This window comes from Bufo bufo, chromosome 9 (genome assembly GCF_905171765.1).
Source record: "Bufo bufo chromosome 9, aBufBuf1.1, whole genome shotgun sequence".
Lineage (NCBI taxonomy): Eukaryota > Metazoa > Chordata > Amphibia > Anura > Bufonidae > Bufo > Bufo bufo.
In genome coordinates, this window is record NC_053397.1 from 73,263,516 (window position 1) to 73,287,094 (window position 23,579).

Sequence of the window (23,579 nt, forward strand, 5' to 3'; positions counted from 1 at the left end):
CAGGACGCCTCTCAGGCGTCCTGCTGTCCATGGTGCTGAACAGATCTGTGCTGAAAGCATAGATCTGTTCAGTGTAAGTAAAATACAGTGCAGTACCCTATATAGAGTACAGTACTGTATTATACAGACATCAGACCCACTGGATCTTCAAGAACCAAGTGGGTCTGGGTAAAAAAAAAAAAAGTTAAAAAAAGTGAAAAAAAGTAAAAATCAAAAAACACATTTATCACTGAATAAAAATGAAAAAAATAAAATTCCCTACACATGTTTGGTATCGCCGCGTCCGTAACGACCTGATCTATAAAACGGTCATGTTACTTTACCCGAACGGTGAACGCCATAAAACTAAAAAATAAAAAACTATGATGAAATTGAGATTTTGCCCACCTTACTTCCCAAAAAAGGTAATAAAAGTGATCAAAAAAGTCGCATGTACGCCAAAATTGTAACAATCAAACCGTCATCTCATCCCGCAAAAAATGAGACCCTACTTAAGATAATCGCCCAAAAACTGAAAAAACTATGGCTCTTAGACTATGGAAACACTAAAACATGATTTTTTTGGTTTCAAAAATGAAATCATTGTGTAGAACTTACATAAATTAAAAAAAAGTATACATATTAGGTATCGCCGCGTCCGTATCGACCGCCTCTATAAAAATATCACATGACCTAACCCCTCAGGTGACCACCGTAAAAAAATAAAAATAAAAACGGTGTAAAAAAAGCCATTTTTTGTCATCTTACGTCACAAAAAGTGTAATGGCAAGCGATCAAAAAGTCATATGCACCCCAAAATAGTGGCAATCAAACCATCATCTCATCCCGCAAAAAATGAGACCCTACTTAAGATAATCGCCCAAAAACTGAAAAAACTATGGCTCTTAGACTATGGAGACACTAAAACTTTTTTTTTGTTTTAAAAATGAAATCATTGGGTAAAACTTACATAAATAAAAAAAATTGTATACATATTAGGTATCGCCGCGTCCGGGAAAACCTGCTCTATGAAATTACCACATGATCTAACCTGTCAGATGAATTTTATAAATAACAAAAAAAAAAACTAAAAAAGCCAAAAAAGCTATTTCTTGTTACCTTGCCGCACAAAAAGTGTAATATAGAGCAACCAAAAATCATATGTACCCTAAACTAGTACCAACAAAACTGCCACCCTATTCCGTAGTTTCTAAAATGGGGTCACTTTTCTGGAGTTTCTACTCTAGGGGTGCATCAGGGGGGCTTCAAATGGGACATGGTGTCAAAAAACCAGTCCAGCAAAACCTGCCTTCCAAAAACCGTATGGCATTCCTTTCCTTCTGCGCCCTGCCGTGTGCCCGTACAGCGGTTTACGACCACATATGGGGTGTTTCTGTAAACTACAGAATTAGGGCCATAAATAATGAGTTTTGTTTGGCTGTTAACCCTTGCTTTGTAACTGGAAAAAAAATATTAAAATGGAAAATCTGCCAAAAAAGTGAAATTTGGAAATTGGATCTCTATTTTCCATTAAATCTTGTGCAACACCTAAAGGGTTAACAAAGTTTGTAAAATCAGTTTTGAATACCTTGAGGGGTGTAGTTTCTTAGATGGGGTCACTTTTATGGAGTTTCTACTCTAGGGGTGCATCAGGGGGGCTTCAAATGGGACATGGTGTCAAAAAACCAGTCCAGCAAAATCTGCCTTCCAAAAACCAAACGGCGCACCTTTCACTCTACGCCCCGCTGTGTGGCCGTACAGTAGTTTACGGCCACATATGGGGTGTTTCTGTAAACGGCAGAGTCAGGGCAATAAAGATACAGTCTTGTTTGGCTGTTAACCCTTGCTTGGTTAGTGGAAAAAATTGGTTAAAATGGAAAATTAGGCAAAAAAATGAAATTCTCAAATTTCATCCCCATTTGCCAATAACTCTTGTGCAACACCTAAAGGGTTAACGAAGTTTGTAAAATCAGTTTTGAATACCTTGAGGGGTGTAGTTTTTTGGGTGGTTTCTATTATGTAAGCCTCGCAAAGTGACTTCAGAGCTGAACTGGTCCCTAAAAATTGAGTTTTTGTAAATTTCAGAAAAATTTCAAGATTTGCTTCTAAACTTCTAAGCCTTTATAACATCCCCAAAAAATAAAATATCATTCCCAAAATAATTCAAACTTGAAGTAGACATATGGGGAATGTAAAGTCATCACAATTTTTGGGGGTATTACTATGTATTACAGAAGTAGAGAAACTGAAACTTTGAAATTTGCAAATTTTTCAAATTTTTTGGTAAATTAGGTATTATTTTGTGCAAAAAAAATAATTTTTTTGACTTCATTTTACCAGTGTCATGAAGTACAATATGTGACGAAAAAACAATCTCAGAACGGCCTGGATAAGTCAAAGCGTTTTAAAGTTATCAGCACTTAAAGTGACAGTGGTCAGATTTGCAAAAAATGGCCAAGTCCTTAAGGTGAAATAGGGCTGAGTCCTTAAGGGGTTAAAACTAATCTTGTATATATGTTCGGCTTGTGTATTGGGGTGCTACACACATGCGTAGTTCCCATCGGGGTGCTGCCTGTTCTCCGGAATGCACACTGACCCATAGAACTAAGTGGTGCTCTTCACACCAACTCATTTTCCGCTCCTACCGAGGGTCTCTGCAGTGAAACTCAGGGCATATGCTATTCTGCATGATGCCTCCTGACACACGGGCCTAGAGACAAGTGTCTCCGACTGTCACCAGGTTTGTGTCCGTGCAGGCCATCATCCATCTTTTGCGACTGTTTTTAATATACCAATACCTGTATAACAGATACACCTTCTATTCAGCGAGAGACTCCTCATACAATCAACACCTATATATTCTCCCGAATAGTAAATCCCTCTAATATATATTTTAAAAACCTCAGTCATAAATATCAAATATAAAACTTTATTATTACGATGACACAAAAATCCATTAAAAACATTGTCAGAAGCAGCCCATGCTCTACATATAATTCTAATATAGTTATGTTATATATCTAGGGGGTATACAATGCTACGATGTAGAGTAATCTATTGTAAGCAGATGAAGTGTGATGTTATATACTAAATAAATCCTATTGACATGATCTAGTAATAATGAATTCTATAATGGTATTGAGGTTGCTGCTGTACGCAGTCAAACAACTAGATCATATTCACATGATTGAAAATAGTAATTTAAGTAAAAGCATTGTACTCACATACAATTGATCTATACGGTAGTTACCACCCTCTATTTGAAGATACAGCATGCGGTACTTCTCAGACCGCAACGCGTTTTGGACCAACAGCTAGCTTCTTCTGGGGTTACCATTTTTAGCATGCTCATGTGAAAGAGCTCTGGATCTGTAGAGAACTGTTATTTCAGTGTTCTGGGGCTGCTAACAAGTGTCGTGCGGGGGCACAAAGTGCTTTATGGAAAAGCTCTGCTTGTCTCATATTAATCACTCCTATTTTGTCCTGACAAGAAGAATTTTCCTTCAAAGGTAACATAATGGAGCCATTATCCCTCCTAATGACAGACATTCCCAGAGCTGCGCTCTTGTACATTTCATTTCTTGGGCCCTCATAATGATTTCAGCTGTCTTCTCCTACCAACCAACCTTTGAAAATCCTAAAGATGGACAACAACTCTAAGCCCACCTATACACACCCAATCTCGCCCAGTCTTCTTAGTGCCCCCACACATCAATTAGTTACCCTTATTGCCCCCACCCAGTAGTTATGGCCTTTTTAGTGCTCCCACACAGCAATTACTTCCCCTTAGTCCCCACATACAGTAGTTATGGCTCCCTTAGTATCCCACACAGTAGTTGTGCCCCCCCACCCCTCCCCCACATTAGTTATACCCCCTTGGTGCACCCACATAGTAGTTATGCCCTCTTAGTGCCCCCACACAGTAGTTGTGCCCCCCCCACATTAGTTATACCCCCATGGTGCACCCACACAGTAGTTATGCCCCCTTACAATAAGTTGCCCCCGTTATAGTAGGGTAATGTCTAAATCCGATGTGCCATAAGGACCTTCTGACTTCACAGGGTCACTTGACACTGTAAAGTCATGAGGCTCTGAAGCAGACTTAGGATTCAGGAGCAGGGCACTGGCTAATTCCAATGCTCACCACTAATAAAGATTAGTAATATAAAAATAATAATAATAATAATAATAATAATAACTAACCTTAATGATGCTGTGTTTGGTGAGGCACAGAATGTCATATGACCCCGTGATGTCAGAAAGTTCTTACTGCGCATGTGATTTAGCCCCTACCCCTACAGTAGTGCTAGCCAAATTTTTTTTAAAAGTAATAGTCACCTAGGCCTGTTCCCCTGGTGAATTCATGAATCTTACCCTCCACCAGCAGCAGGCACGATGTGCTGACTGCTAAGCTGTAGAGTGGGTAGGTCGATTCCCTAGCGCAGGGATGCCCAACCTGCAGCCCTCCAGCCATTGCAAAACTACAACTCCCAGCATGCCCAGACAGCCTACAGCAGGGCATGGTGGGAGTTGTAGTTTTACAACAGCTGGAGGGCCACAGGTTGAGCATCACTACCTTAGCGGGAAATGATCCTTGGCCTCTGCACTCTCCAGCTCAGATCTGCAGGTGTGATGACATCACCACTTTGTGCCTACCACTGGGGAATGCTCCCTGCTTCACCTTTGCATTCAACTATATCTACATCCTGAGGATACAGATATGGTTTAAATCGGGACATACCCATTCCCAGGATTGCGGGACAGCTGGTGAAATCCGGGATTGTCCCTCCGGATTTAGGACTGTTGGGAGGTATGGACTTCTCCTTATACCTGCTTCTCACAGCTGAAGAACCCTGTAGAAGTCATGTCCACCTCAGCTTTTGGTTTCTCTCGAGGTGTTAATAACATACTGTTACTTTGTGGTATCCTCAGCAAATGTTCATGGACCGAGAGGGTGGAAGGTTCATTCAGATTGCTTTATGGGGGCGTTTACATTGAAAAAATGAACATTCCTTGATAATCACTGGACCATGCAAAAGTCTGACCTGATCAGTCAACTGATCGAATCTTTTATACTCACAGAAAAATAGTCCATAACACATCATGCCCTGTAACGTCAATAATGCAAGTGAACGGCCCCACGAACAGTCCAGTTGTTCATGTGGCCATTTGTATGGGGAATAAACTCAGATCAGTCGGCATGCTATATCACTGATCGGCCTTCTTTACACAGGCAGAAATCTGTCCCTGTAAAAGTCTGTTGTGCATGGAGGCAACACAGTTATGGTGAGCATAATGGAAATGAAAATTTGTATGCTTGTGGTTCCATTCACAATAGTATCAAAGTTTCCATTCAAAATGGAGGCACGGCAGCCATGATGGATTCATTTTTGAACACTTCCCCAAAAATCCAGCCATGGCAGCCATGATGGATCTGTTTTTGTACAGTTACCATTCACTCTACATATTTTTGGCACAAGCCTCGTCCTAAATTAAGCGCACCCTCCAGCAGTCCATTAGCCTAGAATGAAATCTACACAAACTCGTAGCTGGAGTAGGTTTCCATTATCAAAGATCAGAGATGGCATAAATGATGATAAATCTGCCAGGGCCAATGACCCTGCCCTCACCACACTCCCGTCACACCCATAAGGGCAGTAGTAAAATGCCATTTGCGCAAAAAAAATAATTGTACAAATAGTGTTTAAAAAGTAGCAAACCCAGGGCTGGTGACTCTATAATGCCAGTTTTCTAGTGTATGGAGATGAAAAATCTCCCCTTCAGTTTTCACCTTTCCTACTTTCACCGCTTTCTTCTTTTATTCTTTCTCTGCTTTTCATGAAGCTCCTGCAGTTGTAATAATTGTAATTAACTGGTGACCATTTTTGACGTTTCAAATGACCACATCCCCTCCATTACTGTGCTTTGCTTTTATTTATTTGCGCCAATAGTTTTTCATGTGCACTCTCTTTCGAATCTGAAAGTCACTCTCATCTTCAGAAGATAATCTGCTGCCCCATTAATTTAATAATTGTATTATACGAGGTTTTAAATAGACCATGTTTTCACTTGCAGATTGATTCTGAGGATGAATTGGAACAGAAAAATGGATTAACGCAGGGAGACAAATTACGTACCTTAAAAAGCAGAAGACAGCCAAGGTCGGCTACGACAGGAGCTCTACGGTAACCTCACCAAGCGTTAACATCACAGTAGGCTCTATTATGTGGTAATGTTGCTGTTTTATCGGACCTTCTGTATGCCCAATTTCTATTGCACATTTTAGCATCTCATCTCTTCTCCATATTTTTTAATTGTTTGCTTAAAGGGCTATTCCCATCTGGGACACTGGTGGCCTATCCCTAGGATCTGACATCAGTGCCAGATAGCTGCAGTTCTCACATCTGGGACCTGCTCCTATCTCCAGAACGGGACCCCTGAAGTGAACAGGGTGCACCCGCTCAGAAACAGTAACAAAAAATAAATAAATCATTCATAGATGTCCATAGACTTTAAGGCCAGAGCAGCTTCTTGAAAATGTATTTTCTCCCACTACTATATGTGCTTCAGGTTTATATTCCTAACTCATGGAAGAATATATCTTTTATTACAGGCTAGAGGAAATGAAACCGCACACCAGATCAACATCCCAGCCTTTCAGGTGATTTGCTTAAATTTGGTTCCTCCTCCTTTGTTTTATTACCTTTGATTGTACAAATCGTTTTTTTTTCATGTGGCTGTAGATTGGTCCAGTCAGAAGACTTTTTCTTCTCAGTTTTAGGTTATTAGTTATTGTAGACTGGCTGTAGATTGGTCCTGTCAGAAGACTTTATATTCTCAGTTTAGGTTATTAGTGATTGTAGACTGGCTGTAGATTGGTCCTGTCAGAATACTTTATATTCTCAGTTTAGGTTATTAGTGATTGTAGACTGGCTGTAGATTGATCCAGTCAGAAGACTTTATCTTCTCAGTTTAGGTGATTAGTGATTGGCTGTAGATTGGTCCTGTCAGAAGACTTTATATTCTCAGTTTTAGGTTATTAGTTATGGTAGACTGGCTGTAGATTGGTCCTGTCAGAAGACTTTTTATCTTCTCAGTTTAGGTTCTTAGTGATTGGCTGTAGATTGGTCCTGTCAGAAGACTTTATATTCTCAGTTTTAGGTTATTAGTTATGGTAGACTGGCTGTAGATTGGTCCTGTCAGAAGACTTTTTATCTTCTCAGTTTAGGTTCTTAGTGATTGGCTGTAGATTGGTCCTGTCAGAAGACTTTATCTTCTCAGTTTAGGTGATTAGTTATTGTAGACTGGCTGTAGATTGGTCCTGTCAGAAGACTTTATATTCTCAGTTTAGGTTATTAGTGACCACTCTATTGTATGTATCAACTGTGACACTCCCTATAGCCAAAGACTGCATCCTAACCAACTACAAACTAAAGGTTATTTGCCTTGTAGTTATTAACCTATATCTATAAGGGCTCATACACACGACCGTTGTTTGGGTCCGCATCCGAGCTGCCTCTTTTGCGTCTCGGATGCGGACCCATTCACTTCAATAAGGCCGCAAAAGATGCGGACAGCACTCCGTGTGATGTCCGAATCCGTTGCTCCATTCCGTGGCCCCTGCAAAAAAAAAATAGAACATGTCCTATTCTTGTCTGTTTTATGGATAAGAATAGGCATTTCTATCAAGGGCCACCCGTTCCGCAAATTGTGGAACACACATGTCCGGCAACCATGTTTTGCTGATCCGCAGTTTACGGACCACAAAACACAGCGCGGTTGTGTGCATGTGCCCTAAAGTGAGCAGGGTGAATCCCCTGCTGGACACTTGCAGTACTGTTCACCTACAGAACCACTCCAGCACAGATCAATTTAAAACTTCAGCTCGACAAGAATAGCCGTCAGTATCTGATGATTTCTGCGATAATTAGACAGCCTGGCCAATGGGTTAGGAGCGCCCCTTAGCTTGTTTTTATTAGCGCATCTGTTTCTCTAAGTAAGGACTCATGCACACAACCATATGTTCGGTCCGCATATGATCCACATTTTTTGCATATCAGATGCGGACCTATTCATGTCAATGGAGCTGCAAAAGATGCAGACGGCACACCGTGTGCTGTCTGCATCCTTATGTCCGTTCTGCAGCCACGCAAAAAATATAGAACATGTCCTATATTTGCCTGTTTTACGGATAAGGATAGGATATTTCTGTAGGATGCATGCACTCAGCAGTTATCCATGTTTTGCAGATCCTTTATGGATACCGTTGTGTGCATGAGCCCTAAAAGTGGTCTTAGTGATAGGCTGCTAAATGTAGTCTATTTCACACATTCTGTAGCAAGTAATGATTTACCACTCCTCATATCATTTCACTTTGATAAGCTAAGTTTTTTTTAAATTAGAATAATCGCCTCTAACAGTTCACAAGGCTCTATGTCCCCATTGAAGTCATCTAGAGTCTCTGCGTCCACCTCAGCAGTTGCAAGAAGAGTGGCGCAGAGTTCAGGGTCTTCAAGCAGCAAGATCAAAAGGTAAGTGTCACAATGTGTTGCCGTATTTTTCTCTTTATAAGACTCACCCGAAGATAAGACTCAGGTTTAGAGGAGGAAAAGAAGAAAAAAAAATAATGTTTATCAGATCCTCAGATCAGACCCCCATAAATATCAGGACATCGGATCAGACCCCCATATCAGGACATCACATCAGACCCACATATCAGCCCTTTATTTCAGACCCCCATCAGAACTCATATTAGCACTTAATGTGAGACCCCCATCAGACCTCAGATCAGCCCTTTATTTCAGACCCCCATCAGACCTCATATCAGGACTTAATGTGAGACCCCCATCAGACCTCAGATCAGCCCTTTATTTCAGACCCCCATCAGACCTCATATCAGCACTTAATGTGAGACCCCCATCAGACCTCAGATCAGCCCTTTATTTCAGACCCCCATCAGACCTCATATCAGCACTTAATGTGAGACCCCCATCAGACCTCAGATAAGCCCTTTATTTCAGACCAGACACCTATCAGACCTCAAATCAGCCCTCATTGTCAGACCCCCCCCTTCAGACCTCAGATCAGCCCTCATTGTTAGACCCCCCCCCACCCAATCAGAGTTCCTTGCCAGAACGCCCATCAGACCTCACATCAGAATAAAATAAAAAACTTCTCTTACCTCTCCTGCGCCGCGGCTACTCTCCATACCCTGCAGCAGTCGCGGTCCCATGTCTTCTCCGGCCTGCGCTGCACTGTCACCTGACTGAGTGCAGCATCAGGTCATAGTGCGTGCACTACGTCCTGACGCTTTACGGGGTCAGGACAGTGCAGCGCCGGCCCCAGGAATGAAGACCGGGAGGGTGAGTATTACAAGCGCTTGCAGCGTTTCACTCCCTACTCCATAATGGAAGCGCTCACTAGTATTTGCTTTATAAGACGCACAGCCATTTCCCCCCACTTTTATAAACCAAAAAATATGGTAATTAGTAGATTGTAATCCCAAAAGCTCATGAGGAGGAATCAAGCAGTAAAATATCTAAGGTTCTGTAATGATTATTTATTACTTTGCCCTACAATTTTGCATGAAATCCAGTGTCATTGTGGGACATAGTTGTTTGAGAACTACATGTGCAAAGTAAATGTAATGTGCGTAGGACTGATCAGCCACACTACTCTGACTGAGCGACCACCCCTCGCTCTTCCCTGGTCTGACGAAAAGTGCTAAAGGGGTTTTCCAACATTATTTTTTTATTAATTTATAACCAAAGCCCTGATTAAAATAATAAAAAGGCACTGACACTCGCCTTCCTCGGCACCTCAGATCCAATGCCACTACTTGGGCCTCTTCCCAGGCTGCAGTCAGCATCGAATTGTTGTGGCTGCAGCAGTGATGTCCTGTACACCTACGCAGTGATGAGCTATGCTGCAGCCAATCACTGACCTGGTCATAGGCTATACATCACTGAGACCAGTGGTTGAATCCACCATTGTACGGTATGTCATGACGGGGAGGTGTTGCTGGATCGGAGGGGCCAGGAAAGGTAAGTACACGTCTAAGGGCCCAGGCTGTTTCAATAAATAAATAAAAATTGAAAAGATCTTGTAGAAAACTCCTTTGACACTCTCCGCCATGCTAAAAGTTTAGACAGAGAGAAAAGATTCTGGACAGGAACTAGTATACGTGGAGTGACTTCAAAAAATGATATCCAGAAAGGCATCCACCCATTTTTATAGAAAAAAAAATTACATATGTGAATGTGTGATGGAGGTGGCTCTTTAAAGGGGTATTCCAGTGCGAGAAAAAGGCTGTCCCAGGGGCTGCACATGCTGTGGTAAAATAACTAAATTTATGCTCACCTTACTGATCCCCACCGGGGTCTCCGCTCCGCTGCACCCCACGGTCTGCAGCGATGAACTGCCTCAGCCACTGACCGGCTGAGCGCCATTACCTGCCATGTTGAGAGCAGGAGCAGAAAGTGGAGTGCAGCAGAGGACCCCAACACCATTGGAAGATAGGAATGCCCCTTTAAGATATACACTGATCAGCCATGACTTTTAAACCACTGACAGGGGAAGCGATTAACATGGATTATCTCATGGCAATGGCACCTGTCAGGGGTCGAGATGTATTAGGCAGCAAGTGAACAGTCAGTTCTTGAAGGTGATGTGTTGGAAGGAGGAAACATGGGCAAAATTAAGGATCTGAGCGACTTTGACAAGGGTCCAATTGTAATGGCTAGATGACTGCACCAGAACATCTCCAAAATGGCAGGTTTTATGGGGTGTTCCCAGTATGCAGTGGTTAGAACCTACCAAAAGTAAAAATGCAAGAGGTGGGTTTCTCCCAAAAAATCCAGGATATTGTACTTCCCTTTTGCAGTTAGAAACCCCATCGGCTCAGAGGTAGCAAATACGTATTGATCTTTTATTATGTCACAATGATTATGTATTTTGGGGTGTACATCCCTTCTTCAGGTCAGGATAACCAGTGAACTGTCAAAGGGTCATAGGCGCCCAAGGCTTATTGATGCACATGGGGAGTGATGGCAGGTCTGATCCCACAGAAGAGTTATTGGCTATGATAGAAGGGTGTCAGAATGCATTGCATGGTGTATGGGGCTGCGTAGCTTAAAGGGGTTATCCCACCTTCGATTTTGCGTGCCCTGCTCTCTCCTCTTGGCAGACTGCTAAGTCAGGGGGCGTTGACCTTCCTATTGCGTGACAGCCGAATCTGCTGACCTAATCCCCCTGCCGCATGTGTGTGCGCTCACGTCTGAGTCGGGAGTGGCAGAGGCGCACGATACAGAGAGACCGCGCATGCGCTGACTTAACAGCTAAAGAAATGACAGGATGAATGGGTTTGACCGTGCATACGCGGTCATGCGAGAGGAATAAACTTACGAAGGGAGGCAAGAGATTGACCACGCATGCACGGATATGCGCAATCCCATGAAGCTGGCCATCCAGCCTACAAGAAGAGAGAGGAGGACACCACACAAGTGCGGCCGCCGCGGCAGTGTCGCGTCGGTGGCCGTAACCATTGGCAACCACATGTACACAACTCAGAGGAAGAAATGCAAAATGCAAATAGAGAGGAAAGGAGGAGGAATCGATTAAAACATGTATTTAGTAAATGGGATAACCCCTTTAAGAATGGTCACTATGCCTATGCTGACCGCTGCCGAAACCTTCTACATAGGAGCAACAGAACTGGACCATGGAGCAACGGAAGAAGGTGGTCTGGCGAGCTCTTGGTGCCAGACACTACAGGACACCTTAAGAGGGGAGCCCATGCCTCAATGAGTTATAGCTGTCTGGGCACCATTAGCGGGGCCTACATAATATTAGGCAGATGGTTTAATGTTATGGCTGATCAGTGGTACAGTTTTCATGTTCAGAGACAGTAGACTAGATGGAGTCATGGCTAAAAGAACTGATGGATATTATACATAGATAATAATCGGTTTCATAAATAGCCAGTATAGACATATGATCAATCTCTAGATAGCTAACATTGATTTATAGATTTTCATTATGGCTGTTATAGAGTATTGATGGAGTAGGATACAATAGGTAGGTAAGGTAAATATGAGAGGTATAACGATACTGTCATTATACCATTCATTTGCCTGTAAATGTAGATAGAAAGATGGTCAAGAGAATACTACCATGCGAGTGATTAAAGGGGGAAGAAATAATGTAATTTTCCCTGATGCCTGCAGCCTGCCTCCACTAGGGAAAGAATCCTACTTACCTGCTCCCCACAAATGACCCATCTCTGCTGAAGCCAGTCAATGACTGCAGCTGAGCAGATGATCATGCCCATGTCAGGGAGGAAGTAAACAGGCCATGGACCAGGAGATGGACACATGGAAGCCAGCGGGCAGGACCAGAGCAGGGGGGAGCAGGTAACTCTGGTTCCTTCCCTAGTGGAGGCAGGCTGCGGACATCTCGGACAATCCCTTTAAAAGTGATGGGGGCTGAAAATATTGTCAGGGCTCAAGTGTACAGGAGTATTATGGCTCCATACAACTTCAGAGTTTTACAGAACTGTACTATGGCACCTATAGAAATCTATAGGCCCATATTGTATATGGTTCTGCCAAGTTCAAGAGCCATCTGTCTAAGGAATGAAAAGCACAAGCCTTGGTTACAGCTCATGTCTGTCATGAAGAAGTTAACACTTTTTGTGCTCTTAGATTCTGACTTTTTAAATTGTTGCGTGGGATAATATTTAATTACACTTGACAATACTAATGTCACTGTACTAATAACTCTCAGCAAGAAGTATCATCTGCCAGTATGAAGAAATATATATATATACACACCATATTTTTCCCCCTATAAGACGCTCTTGTCCATAAGACACACCTAAGTATTAGAGGAGGTAGATAAGAAAAGAAAATATTTTCAGATCAGCCCCCCAATCAGAACCCCACTGTTAATCAAACCCCCAATGTTAATCAGACCCTCAATCAGACCCCCAATATTAATCAGACCTCAGATCAGACCCCCAGTGTTAATCAGACTCCCAGTCAGACCTGAGATCAGACCCCCAATGTTAATCAGACCTCAGATCAGACAAAAATATAAGTCAACTCACTTCTCCAGTTTGCCTCTTTTGAGGCATTGCACAACATGACATCACAAAGCGCCTACATCCTCATGGAAGCTCTCATTAGTGCCCTATAAACCATTTTTTTAGGGGAAAAAGTGCTTGTTATAGGGCAAAAAAATACGGTGTGTGTGTATATGTATGTGTGTATATATATATATATATATATATATACACACACACATATTTATACACTCCTCAACATTGAATGTGCAGCACCAAGATGTACAAGCCGTAAGGTTGTGCAAATCATGGAAGCAGCGGGTGTTCAATTACACAGAAATCCATTATTAGTGTAGTTTGCTTAGAAGTAAAAACACAACCAAAGCTAAGACTGGCAGCATTTTCTCCTTGTAGAATGTGCCACCTTTTGTTGGCACAGTGTACTGGCTGTATTACTTTCTGCAATAGTTTTCAGTAAATAAAAAAAACTGTTAATAAATGAATAGTTTAATTCAGTAAATTTAGACATCATCTACTGAATAACACATCCGTAGATGAGGTATGTGGAGATATCCAGCAGGGAATAGAGACGCGAGGTCTCTGGATGACAGCAACTTGAGCCTGTGCCATGCCTGGTAAAGAAATGCTTCCTGCAGCCCTAAAGGCTCTCCTGCTGACTGCTTCCTTTTTCCTGGAAATTCCCATTTTACTGCTGATATTGAACAGGTTATTTTCACACTGGAGGGAAATTTTATTACTTCATCTGAAATTCTGGCTTATACAAAATGTCATCAGTCAGTAGAAAAATAACAAGCATTTGTACACTTTTACTCTCCCACATATTGTTCTTTTGTATACATAATGTTTCCTGTGATTTTATATGCCGACTTATTAAGCAGCCTCAGCGCCGATAGACATTTTGTGGAATGAAGCAGCATTTATGTGAAATTAGGTTAGTCTGGCAACATGCCTCCTCAGAGTTGATAGAATGGTCACCATATTGTGCTAATTTATAAAGAATTGACCCACTGCATGAATACAGTTGAATAAAAAAATAGGTAAATGAACTCTTACAGGAATTACCTGGATTATGGGTTAATTACTAATAAAATGTGGCCTGTTTGTCCCAATTTTAGACAAATGCAATAACAACACACAAACCGTTGTACCCTTCATGTCTTATTGAGCACATGAAGTAAATATCTGCATTGCAGGGAGAAAAAGTAAGTGTACCCCTGTGTTACTGACTTCTCTAAGAACTAATTGGCAAGACATCTTTCAGTTAAAGAGATGAGATTGGAAGTGTGGGTTTCACGGGTGCTTTGCCTTTTAAAGAAAGGCACACAAAGTTTGGTTACTGACAAATCTGTTCTTCTCAAGAAAGATTGGTGAGTGTGAACCATGCCTTGATTCAGAAGATGTGTTATTGAGACACATGAGTCTGGGAACAGCTACAAAAGCATTGCTAAAGACCTGGGTGTACATCAGTTCGCAAATTATTGACAATTGGAGACAATGCAGGATTGTTGCTACTCTCCCTAAGAGTGGGCATCATGTTGAGATCATTCCAAGAGCACTATGCGCAATCTTGAAAAAGGTGAGGAAAAACTCAATGGTAACAGCAAAGGTCCTACAGAAGACACTACAAACTGCAAAAACCTCTGTTTATGCGTCAACTATTAGAAAACCAAGAGTGGTGTTCAGGGAAGGACACCATGAAGGATGCTGCTGCTGTCTTTCATGACGCCCATCTCAAGTTTGCCCAAAACCACCTTCTGGCACAATGTTCTATGGACAGATTAGACAAAAATGGACCTTTTAGCTCAAATGTAAAGCACTATTGGGGGTATTTATCATTACCACCACTCCAGACTGGCGTACAAAAGTCCCAAACCCTGTGTTTGCAACTTTTTAAATACCATTACGCATCTTCCAGCAGCACAGAGGATATCATAGACCAGCGTAAAATGCGGACCTATTTTGCGGACGTGTGAATGGACCCTAACCCTACTGAAAGCTGGGTTCATGATCTTAAACAAAGGGATGAATGGTCAAACATTTCTCCTCGGTGCTGTGCAAATCTTAGTTGCAGCTACAGGAAGAATTTGCTACTGCTAAAGGGTGATCTAGTGCTTGTTACAGTCAAAGGTTCACTTACTTTTTCTTCCTGCACTGTGGATGTCTAAAAGATATGACCTGTTTCCAGTTGTGACTTGGATACCAATCAGGCCGCATTTTTATTAGTAGTCAATGCAGAAATAAAGGTAAATCCAAAGGTTCGCTTACGTTTTCTAGCAACTTGAACGGAGAACATTGTACGGTATTATACCAGTGGTGCATGCTGGTGACACATGTTAACTGTATAATACTTAAACATTTGTGCTGTGTTGTACTGTATGTGCTTTAGTAATTGCTTGTGTACCAGCTCCAGCATGACCTATGTAAGCATGTCATCATTCATGTCATTTTCCTGCATGTTCTTCAGCTGTGTCAGTGCACCAGGGTGATATCCCCTCATGTTTTCTCCTCTCAGTTATTCTGTAAGTTCACGGTTTGCTGGCTCGCTTGGGAATCTGAACTCTGCTCTGGAAGAGATAGACAGCTCGCGCAGTTCCCCTCCCTCCCGCCCCAGCTACTCCCCGGCTCACCCCTCCAGCTTGTACCCCTCCAGTCCTCTTGGCCGAAGCCAAGGCGAGCTCAACAACAACCGTAACTGGAATGTGTCTACTGCTGGCAATGATTCACACGGATCCTTCCGACCCTCATACACGGGCCTCACTTCCACTGCACGTTATCTGAGCCGCTCTATTCCTGTAAGTGTCCTCATATTGTGCGCTAAGTACCATTGGGCTAACAGTACCCATTCCTGCCTCTGCTTAACGCTTCCTTGCCTTGGGTTTATTCTTAGCTAACCAGTCATGCTGTGGTGCTAACTTAACAATGTGTTTTATGCATCTGCTGAATTTTCATCTGGACAAAAGTAATAGGAGAAGATACTGACCAGTCATAGCAGGAAAGGCAATATACGCTACATGGTTATTTTCACATCTGAATATTAAAAAATACAACCCCAATTTCAAAAAAGTGAATAATGTAAATAAACACAGAATGCAATGATTTTAAATCACATAGACCCACATTTTATTCATAGTAGGTCATAGAACACATATCAGATGTTGAAAGCAAGACATTTAACCGTTTCATGAAAAAATGAACGCATTTAGAACTTGATGACAGCAACACATCTCAAAAAAGTTGGGACGGGGGCAACAAAAGGCTGGAAAAGTAAGTGGTACTAATAAAAAAAAACAGCTGGAAGAGCAGTTTGCTAATAAGTCAAATGACTGGTTATACAAAGAGCATGTTAGAGAGGCAGCGTCTCTCAGAAGCAGAGATGGGCAGAGATTTGCCAACCTGCAAAAAATGCATCTAAAAATTGTGGAAAATTTCTGAAAAATGTTCCTCAACGTAAAATTGTGAAGACATTGAATATACCACAATCTACTGTACATGGTGTCAAAAGATTCAGAGAATTTGGAGAAATCCATGTGCGCAAGAGACAAGGCTGAAAGTCAGTTTTGGATGCCTGGGATCTACAGGCCCTCAGGTGGCAGACATAGTTCTGTATTGGAAATCACGGCATGGGCTCAGGAAGACCTCCAGAAATCATTGTCTGTCAACACAGTTCAACATGCAATCCACAATCCGCAAGTTAAAGCTGTGTCATGCAAAGAAGCCATATGTCAGCACGATCCAGAAACGCTGCTGTCTTCCCTGGGCTAAAGCTCATTTAAAATGGACTGAGGCAAAACTGTTTCAAAATTTGAAATTCTTTTTGGAAACCACAGACACGGTGTCCTGTGGAATCAAGAGGAGAGGAACCATCCAGCTTGTTATGCCTGTGGCATGGGCAGCTTACACCTCTGGAAAGGCACTATCAATGCTGAACACTATAGAGAGGTTTTGGAAGAACATATGTCTCCATTAAGATAATATCTCTTTCAGGGGAGGCCTTGGATATTTCAGCAAGATAATGCCAAAACACACACTGCATCCATCACAACAGCATGGCTTCGCAGAAGTGTCCGGATGCTGAACTGGCCTGCCTGCAGTCTAGAACTTTCACCAACAGAAAACGTTTGGCATCATGAAACGAAAATCCAGCAAGGGCTGTTGAGCAGCTAGAATCCTACGTCGGGCAAGGATGGGAAACCATTCCTCTTCCAAAACTCCAGCAATTGTTCTCTTCATGTCCCAGACATTTACAGACTGTTGTTAAATGAGAAAGGGATGCTACACAATGGTAGACATGGCCTTGTCCCAACTTTTTTGTGGTGTGTTGCTGCCAACAAGTCTTAAATGAGTAAATTGTTTCATGAAATGGTAAAATGTCTTATTTAAGGGTACTTTCACACTTGCGTTTTTCTTTTCCGGCATAGAGTTCCGTCCTAGGGGCTCAATACCGGAAAATAACTGATCAGTTTTATCCCCATGCATTCTGAATGGCGAGTAATCTGTTCAGGATGTATCAGGATGTCTTCAGTTCAGTCTTTTTGACTGATCTGGCAAAAGATAAAACCGCAGCATGCTACGGTTTTATCTCCGGCCAAAAAAACTGAAGACTTGCCTGAATGCCGGCATTTTTTTCCATAGGAATGTATTAGTGCCGGATCCGGCATTCAAAATACCGGAATGCGGGATCCGTCCTTCCGGTCTGCGCATGCGCAGACCTGTAAAAATGTGAAAAAAATCTAGACGGATCCGTTTGTCCTTATGACAAACAGACAGACTGATCCGTTCCTGCAATGCATTTTTAAGACGGATCAGTATCCTGATCAGTCTTAAAATGCCATCAGTTTGCATGCGTTTTGCGACTGAACTGCCTGCCGGATTCCTCTGCGCAAGTGTGAAAGTAGCCTAAGTAGAAAGCACCAACCAATATACCAATATACCGACTGTATCCATATATACTTATAGAACAGCTGTACATTGTGGTTGTATTAGAAAGCTTTACGTCATGGATCAAGTCTCATTTCCCCGGGGTCCAGTGACATGGATATCTCAAGGATACGCTTCCTTCATTTGACAACCAAGGAGGCTGCACAATGAGAACTGATGGCCACTTCATCATGTGGAGTAGGAAATTGGCTCTACCCTGCCGATTTCCTGAGCCTTACAATAGTAACGTGTTCAGGAAAAGACAGCAAAGCAACTTTACACAATGTCTAAAATGAAAACTAAAATTAAGATTTTTCCATTGAAAACATATTAGGAATTTTGAGGGTTTTTTCGGTACTTTTAATGTTGATGAGCCTGACTTGGTTGGACCCCCTCCAATCAAATATTGATCCTGAGGGTAGGCCATCAATAAAAAAATTACTGGAAAGCCCTTTAACAAATGTTGAGATTTAGGAATTTAACCACTTCCCGACCGCCCATTGACTATAAACGTCCTTGGGCGGTCAGTTTAGCTAATCTTGCAGCTGCCGAGCGGGGGGCCTGCTGTCAGTTACAGCAGGGCACCGCAGGGAGAAGACACGGACTGTTCCTGGGTGTCGCTGCCTTCTAGATCGCTGTACAGCCTCTCTGGGGGGTGTATTTCCACTGTAAGGCCCCTTTCACACGGGCGAGATTTCCGCGCGGATGCGATGCGTGAGGTGAACGCATTGCACCCGCACTGAATACCGACCCATTCATTTCTATGGGGCTGTTCAGATGAGCGGTGATTTTCACGCATCACTTATGCGTTGCGTGAAAATCGCAGCATGCTCTATATTCTGTGTTTTTCACGCAACGCAGGCCCCATAGAAGTGAATAGGGTTGCGTGAAAATTGCAAGCATCCGCAAGCAAGTGCGGATGCGGTGCGATTTTCACGCATGGTTGCTAGGTGACAGTCTATAAACTGTATTATTTTCCCTTATAACATGGTTATAAGGGAAAATAATAGCATTCTGAATACAGAATGCATAGTAGGTGATCAATTGAGGGTTAAAAAAAAATAAAAAAATTAACTCACCTTCTCCTCTTGTTCGCGTAGTTCCCGTCTCTTCTTTACTTCTCAAAAGATGAACTATCGGCTAAAGGACCTTTGGTGACGTCAGATCACATGCTCCAATCACATGGTACATCACCGTGGTGATGGACCATGTGATTGGAGCATGTGATCTGACGTCACCACAGGTCCTAGCCGATAGTTCATCTTTTGAGAAGTAAAGAAGAGACCGGGAGCTACGCGAACAAGAGGAGAAGGTGAGTTAATTTTTTTATTTTGTGTCCCCCATAACCTTATGGGGGACACAAAGTGTAAAATAAAATAAAAAGTTTCACATTTAAAAAAAAATTATCCCCCCAAGTGCATTATTTAAAAAAATAGTAGAAAAAATTATAAAATAGACATATTTCATTGCGTCCGCAACGACCTGCTCTATAATATCATATGATCTACCCCATCAGGTGAGCCGTAAAAAAATAAAAATAAACATTGCGCCAAAACTGTTTTTTTTTTGTGAGCTCACCTCCCGAAAAACATAATGTTAATCAATCAAAAAGTGGTATGTACCCCAAAATGGTAGAAATAAAAAACGTCACCTCATCCCACAAAAAATGAGCCCCCATACAAGACCATAGCCAGAAAAATAAAAAAAGATGGCTCTATGAAAATTGCAACACAAAAACATGATATTTTTTTTCTAAATATGCTCTTATTGTGTAAAATGTAAAGAAATTTATAAAAAAATAGACATATTTTGTATCAACGCGTCCGTAAAATTGGCTCTACAAAAATATCACATGATCTACCCCATCAAGTGAACGGTGTAATAAAAAACAAAAATGATGCCAAAACAGTTTTTTTTTCTCACCTCACCTCACAAAAAACATAATATCAATCAATCAAAAATGTACCCCAAAATGGTAGCAGTAAAAACGTCACCTCGTCCCGCAAAAACCATCCCTCACACAAGACTATAGCTAGAAAAATGGAAAAAATATGGCTCTAAGAAAATGGCAACACAAAAACATGATTTTTTTTTCTAAAAATGTTTTTATTGTATAAAACGTAAAAATAAAAAAAAAACTAGACATATTTGATATCGTTGCGTCCGTAATGACCGGATCTATAAAAATATCACATGATCCACCCCATCAAGTGAACGGTGTAAAAAAACAAATCTTTATGATAACTGAGACTAAATTTGAAATTACCATTTTTTCTAAATATATGGCTTTTCATTTTCACCCAGTATGACACTCTCTAGTTTTATATTTTAGGGAATACGTATTTTTCTATGTTGGTGCATTTTTTTTATGGGTTTAGTACATAACTGAGCATTAGTAGATAGTACATACAAGAGGGTGTTCCCATGTACTTCTTATTCTTGTGTCGGCAATCATTAGAGGAGCTGTCTAGAATTAAATAAACATGGCTTCTTTCTTCCAAAAACTCCAATGGATTTTGAGCTGCAATACCAGATACAACCCATAGACAGGCATGGCGCTGTTGTTGTTTTTTTTTAAGAGGAGCAGCCACGTTTATCTGATCATGGACAACCTCCGGAGCGGGATTAGAAAACTACATGGGCACTTCCTACAAAAAAAAACAGTGCCTCGCCTGTTCACAGGGTGAGTGTGGAATTGCAACTCAGCCCAAGTTACGTACATGAAGCTGAGCTGCAATACCACAGTGTGTGAACAGGTGTGCACTGTTTCTGGAAAACAAAAAATCTACAATGTCTTTCTAGTTTTGCACAGCCCCTTTAAAGAGGTTGGCGAGTTTGCAATGTATTTGGTCAAAATGCCATATACAGTCATGTTTGTTCCATGGAGGCCCCCGGCTGCCCCAGTTTGAGTGAACTAAATGTACTCGCTCTTCACGGGCTGCAAGGTGGTGGTCACCGCTTCCTCAAACTGCTTTTGGGTATCTTCTATTCTGTGGAGGTTCTGAATGGCAAATGGTTGCATCCGACACATGCTCAGATACAGGCAGCAGAATTCCCCGTATCTGCGCATGCGCTGGATGCATCCAAAAGGATGGAAGGTAGGAGGAGCAGCCAGACAAAGCCATCGCTGCCATCTTGCAGCCCAGGAACGCAGAGGATGACAGGTGAATATGTTGGCTTAGTTCTAACCGGGGCAGCTGGAACCCTCCATTAGGACAGCTGGGGTAGAGTATACAGTCATGTATGCTTATATAGAGCTTACGTGACTGCATATGGAATTATGACCAATTAGGCTAGGGCTACACAACTACACTGGTCATGCAACAGCTGTCACGGCCAGGATCGCATAATAGCGATGATACCATTGGAATTAATAGGATTGCAGCTTGAGTTGCAAATTATCCAACATTGTTGGATTTTTTGCGACTTGTGCTGCTATCCAATTAAAGTTGTTCTCCAGGAATTCAAAAAATGAAAATACTTAAATATTATTTTATAATAAATATATTCACTAATACCTTTCATTATTTAGAATGGCTTGTTTTGTCTAGGGAGCAATCATTAGGAGAAATAAAATGGCCGACGTCCTATTAGTACACACAAAACCTGTCCTAATCACCCAGGAGGACAAGTTACTTCACCACAATGAGCTATAGTGCTGCCTCATCCTCCTCTCTGCTCTGCTTGTCAGGAATCATGATCCTGAATACAGGTGAATCTGTGTGAATGGAGATGATGAGGAGACATGAGAGGAGAGTGAGGCTGTGGGTAATGAGCAGCAGCTCTTGTTTACAGTCTCCATTACCACAGTCTGTCCTGTCTGTCCTCTCTGTACTTCATGTCTCTTCATGAACTAAATTCCCCACAGTTTCAGCTAAAGTTCATAATCTCTGACAAGTAGAGAGGAGGAGGAGGATGAGGAAGCTCTTTTCCTCAGTGTTGTAAAGTAACTTGTCCTCATGTGTGATCAGGACAGGTTTTGTGTGAACTAATGGGACAGCGGCCATTTTGTTTCCCATGATGATTGCTCCCTAGACAAAACGAGCCATTATAAATAATGAAAGGTAATTGGGAATATATTTATAATAAAGTAGTATTTAAGTATTTTCATTTTCTTAATTCCCGTAGAACCCCTTTAACTTCTGTGGGATCGCCACTACTCTGCGATCCTGGCCGCTAACCAGTGTCGCCGTGTAGCCCTAGCCTTACAGTGCAAATTGGCCAACCCCATAAAAACCAGTTGTAGGAACCGATTTATAATAATGGGTAGAACATACCTATGTAATGATAAAACATACGATATGTCAACCTGCACTGCTTTAACTCATGTATTCTATAACTACTAAATACCAACTAGAGTTTTCTTCCATTTTTGTCCTGACCATTCACACGTCCGCAACTGTGCGGATCCGCAAAACACGGACACCGACCATGTGCGTTCCGCATTTTGCGGACTGCACATGGCCAGCACTATAATAGAAATGCCTTATCTTGTCCTTGTCTGCGGACAAGAATAGGACTTGTTCTATTTTTTTGCAGGGCCACGGAACGGAAGTGCAGATGCAGACAGCACACTGTGTGCTTCCTCAAAATTGCAGAACGGATATATTTTGCGGACGTGTGAATGGACCCTAAACATTTCATTGGACCAAAATGTTCAATTAGTGTGTTCCCTCAGCTTCCCTCCAAAGTCCCCCTGCAACCTTCACTTCTGTATTGATTGTGGTTCTGCTAAGTAATGACTATGCATCTCTTTTCTTCCAGTCCCTTCAGTCTGAATCTGTTCAGTTCTAAAGGTTCCCACGCAGCCGTTAACCCCTTCCCCGTCACGAATCCTTTGCCGTGGAGAAACGGAAGTGAAGCAAACAAAAGGAATCCATTGTCCAGATAGCATTTGAAGCTTAATGAAAGCCAATGAAAGCGTGCTATCTGCCCACTACTGACATACGCTTCCCTGCTACTGACTGTTTTTTTTATTATCACGTCTGATTAATTTTTATCGTATGAACTGGATTTTATATAGAATTTTTTTTTTTTGTAGAATTCAACGGTGGTTTGTACATATTTGGTTTGAAAATATGAATGTGCGAATAGGAAAATACTGAGGTATATTTAGGCGTATGTACATATATAGTAAATTGGCCCGCTTAGGACCATGTAGCTAGAATGCTGGATTGCCAGTCCATTGGAAGTCTACAACGGCATGTGTAGTATAGCAGTGGGAAGGTTAGACCTCAAGTGCGTGGTGTGAAGACAAATGCTGAAAAATACTTTCCCAATACTTCCCCACTGATTAGGGTCCAAGGTTTCCTACTGGTATACTACTTATGCACCTACTGCAAAGCCTTGGTAGATGTAGTAAGGAAGGAGCTTAGCGGTATAGGAAGGAGTGCATCTTTCCGACATACTGTGTAAGAGAGTCCATACAGCACTCCCCAGTACTTTGCACTTAAAGGGGTCCCTGAGTTTTCAAAGAGACATATCTAAAGTTTTCAGTGTGTGAGTGGCGAGACCCCCGCCTATTGCTAGAACGAGGAGAGAGAACTCTTGCATATCGCGCTCTCTCTCCTTGGAAGTGAGACAGACTCGATAGAAAGTCTGT

The 23,579-nt window shown here is 41.9% G+C and overlaps 1 protein-coding gene across 2 annotated transcripts in view; it reads left to right on the top strand.

Moving 5' to 3' along the window:
* Window positions 1-23,206, top strand: part of CDC14A (cell division cycle 14A) — a 101,218-nt gene extending 78,012 nt beyond the window's left edge. Inside the window, exons 12-16 of one of the 2 annotated variants that reach the window (XM_040408040.1) lie at window positions 6,055-6,164; window positions 6,593-6,640; window positions 8,382-8,510; window positions 15,573-15,852; window positions 22,742-23,206. In XM_040408040.1, coding sequence (XP_040263974.1) covers window positions 6,055-6,164; window positions 6,593-6,640; window positions 8,382-8,510; window positions 15,573-15,852; window positions 22,742-22,771 — 597 coding nt within the window. In that variant the 3' untranslated portion in view covers window positions 22,772-23,206. The remainder of the gene's footprint in view (window positions 1-6,054; window positions 6,165-6,592; window positions 6,641-8,381; window positions 8,511-15,572; window positions 15,853-22,741) is intronic. The other variant, XM_040408041.1, reaches the window with a different exon arrangement.
* Window positions 23,207-23,579: the final 373 nt, after the last annotated feature.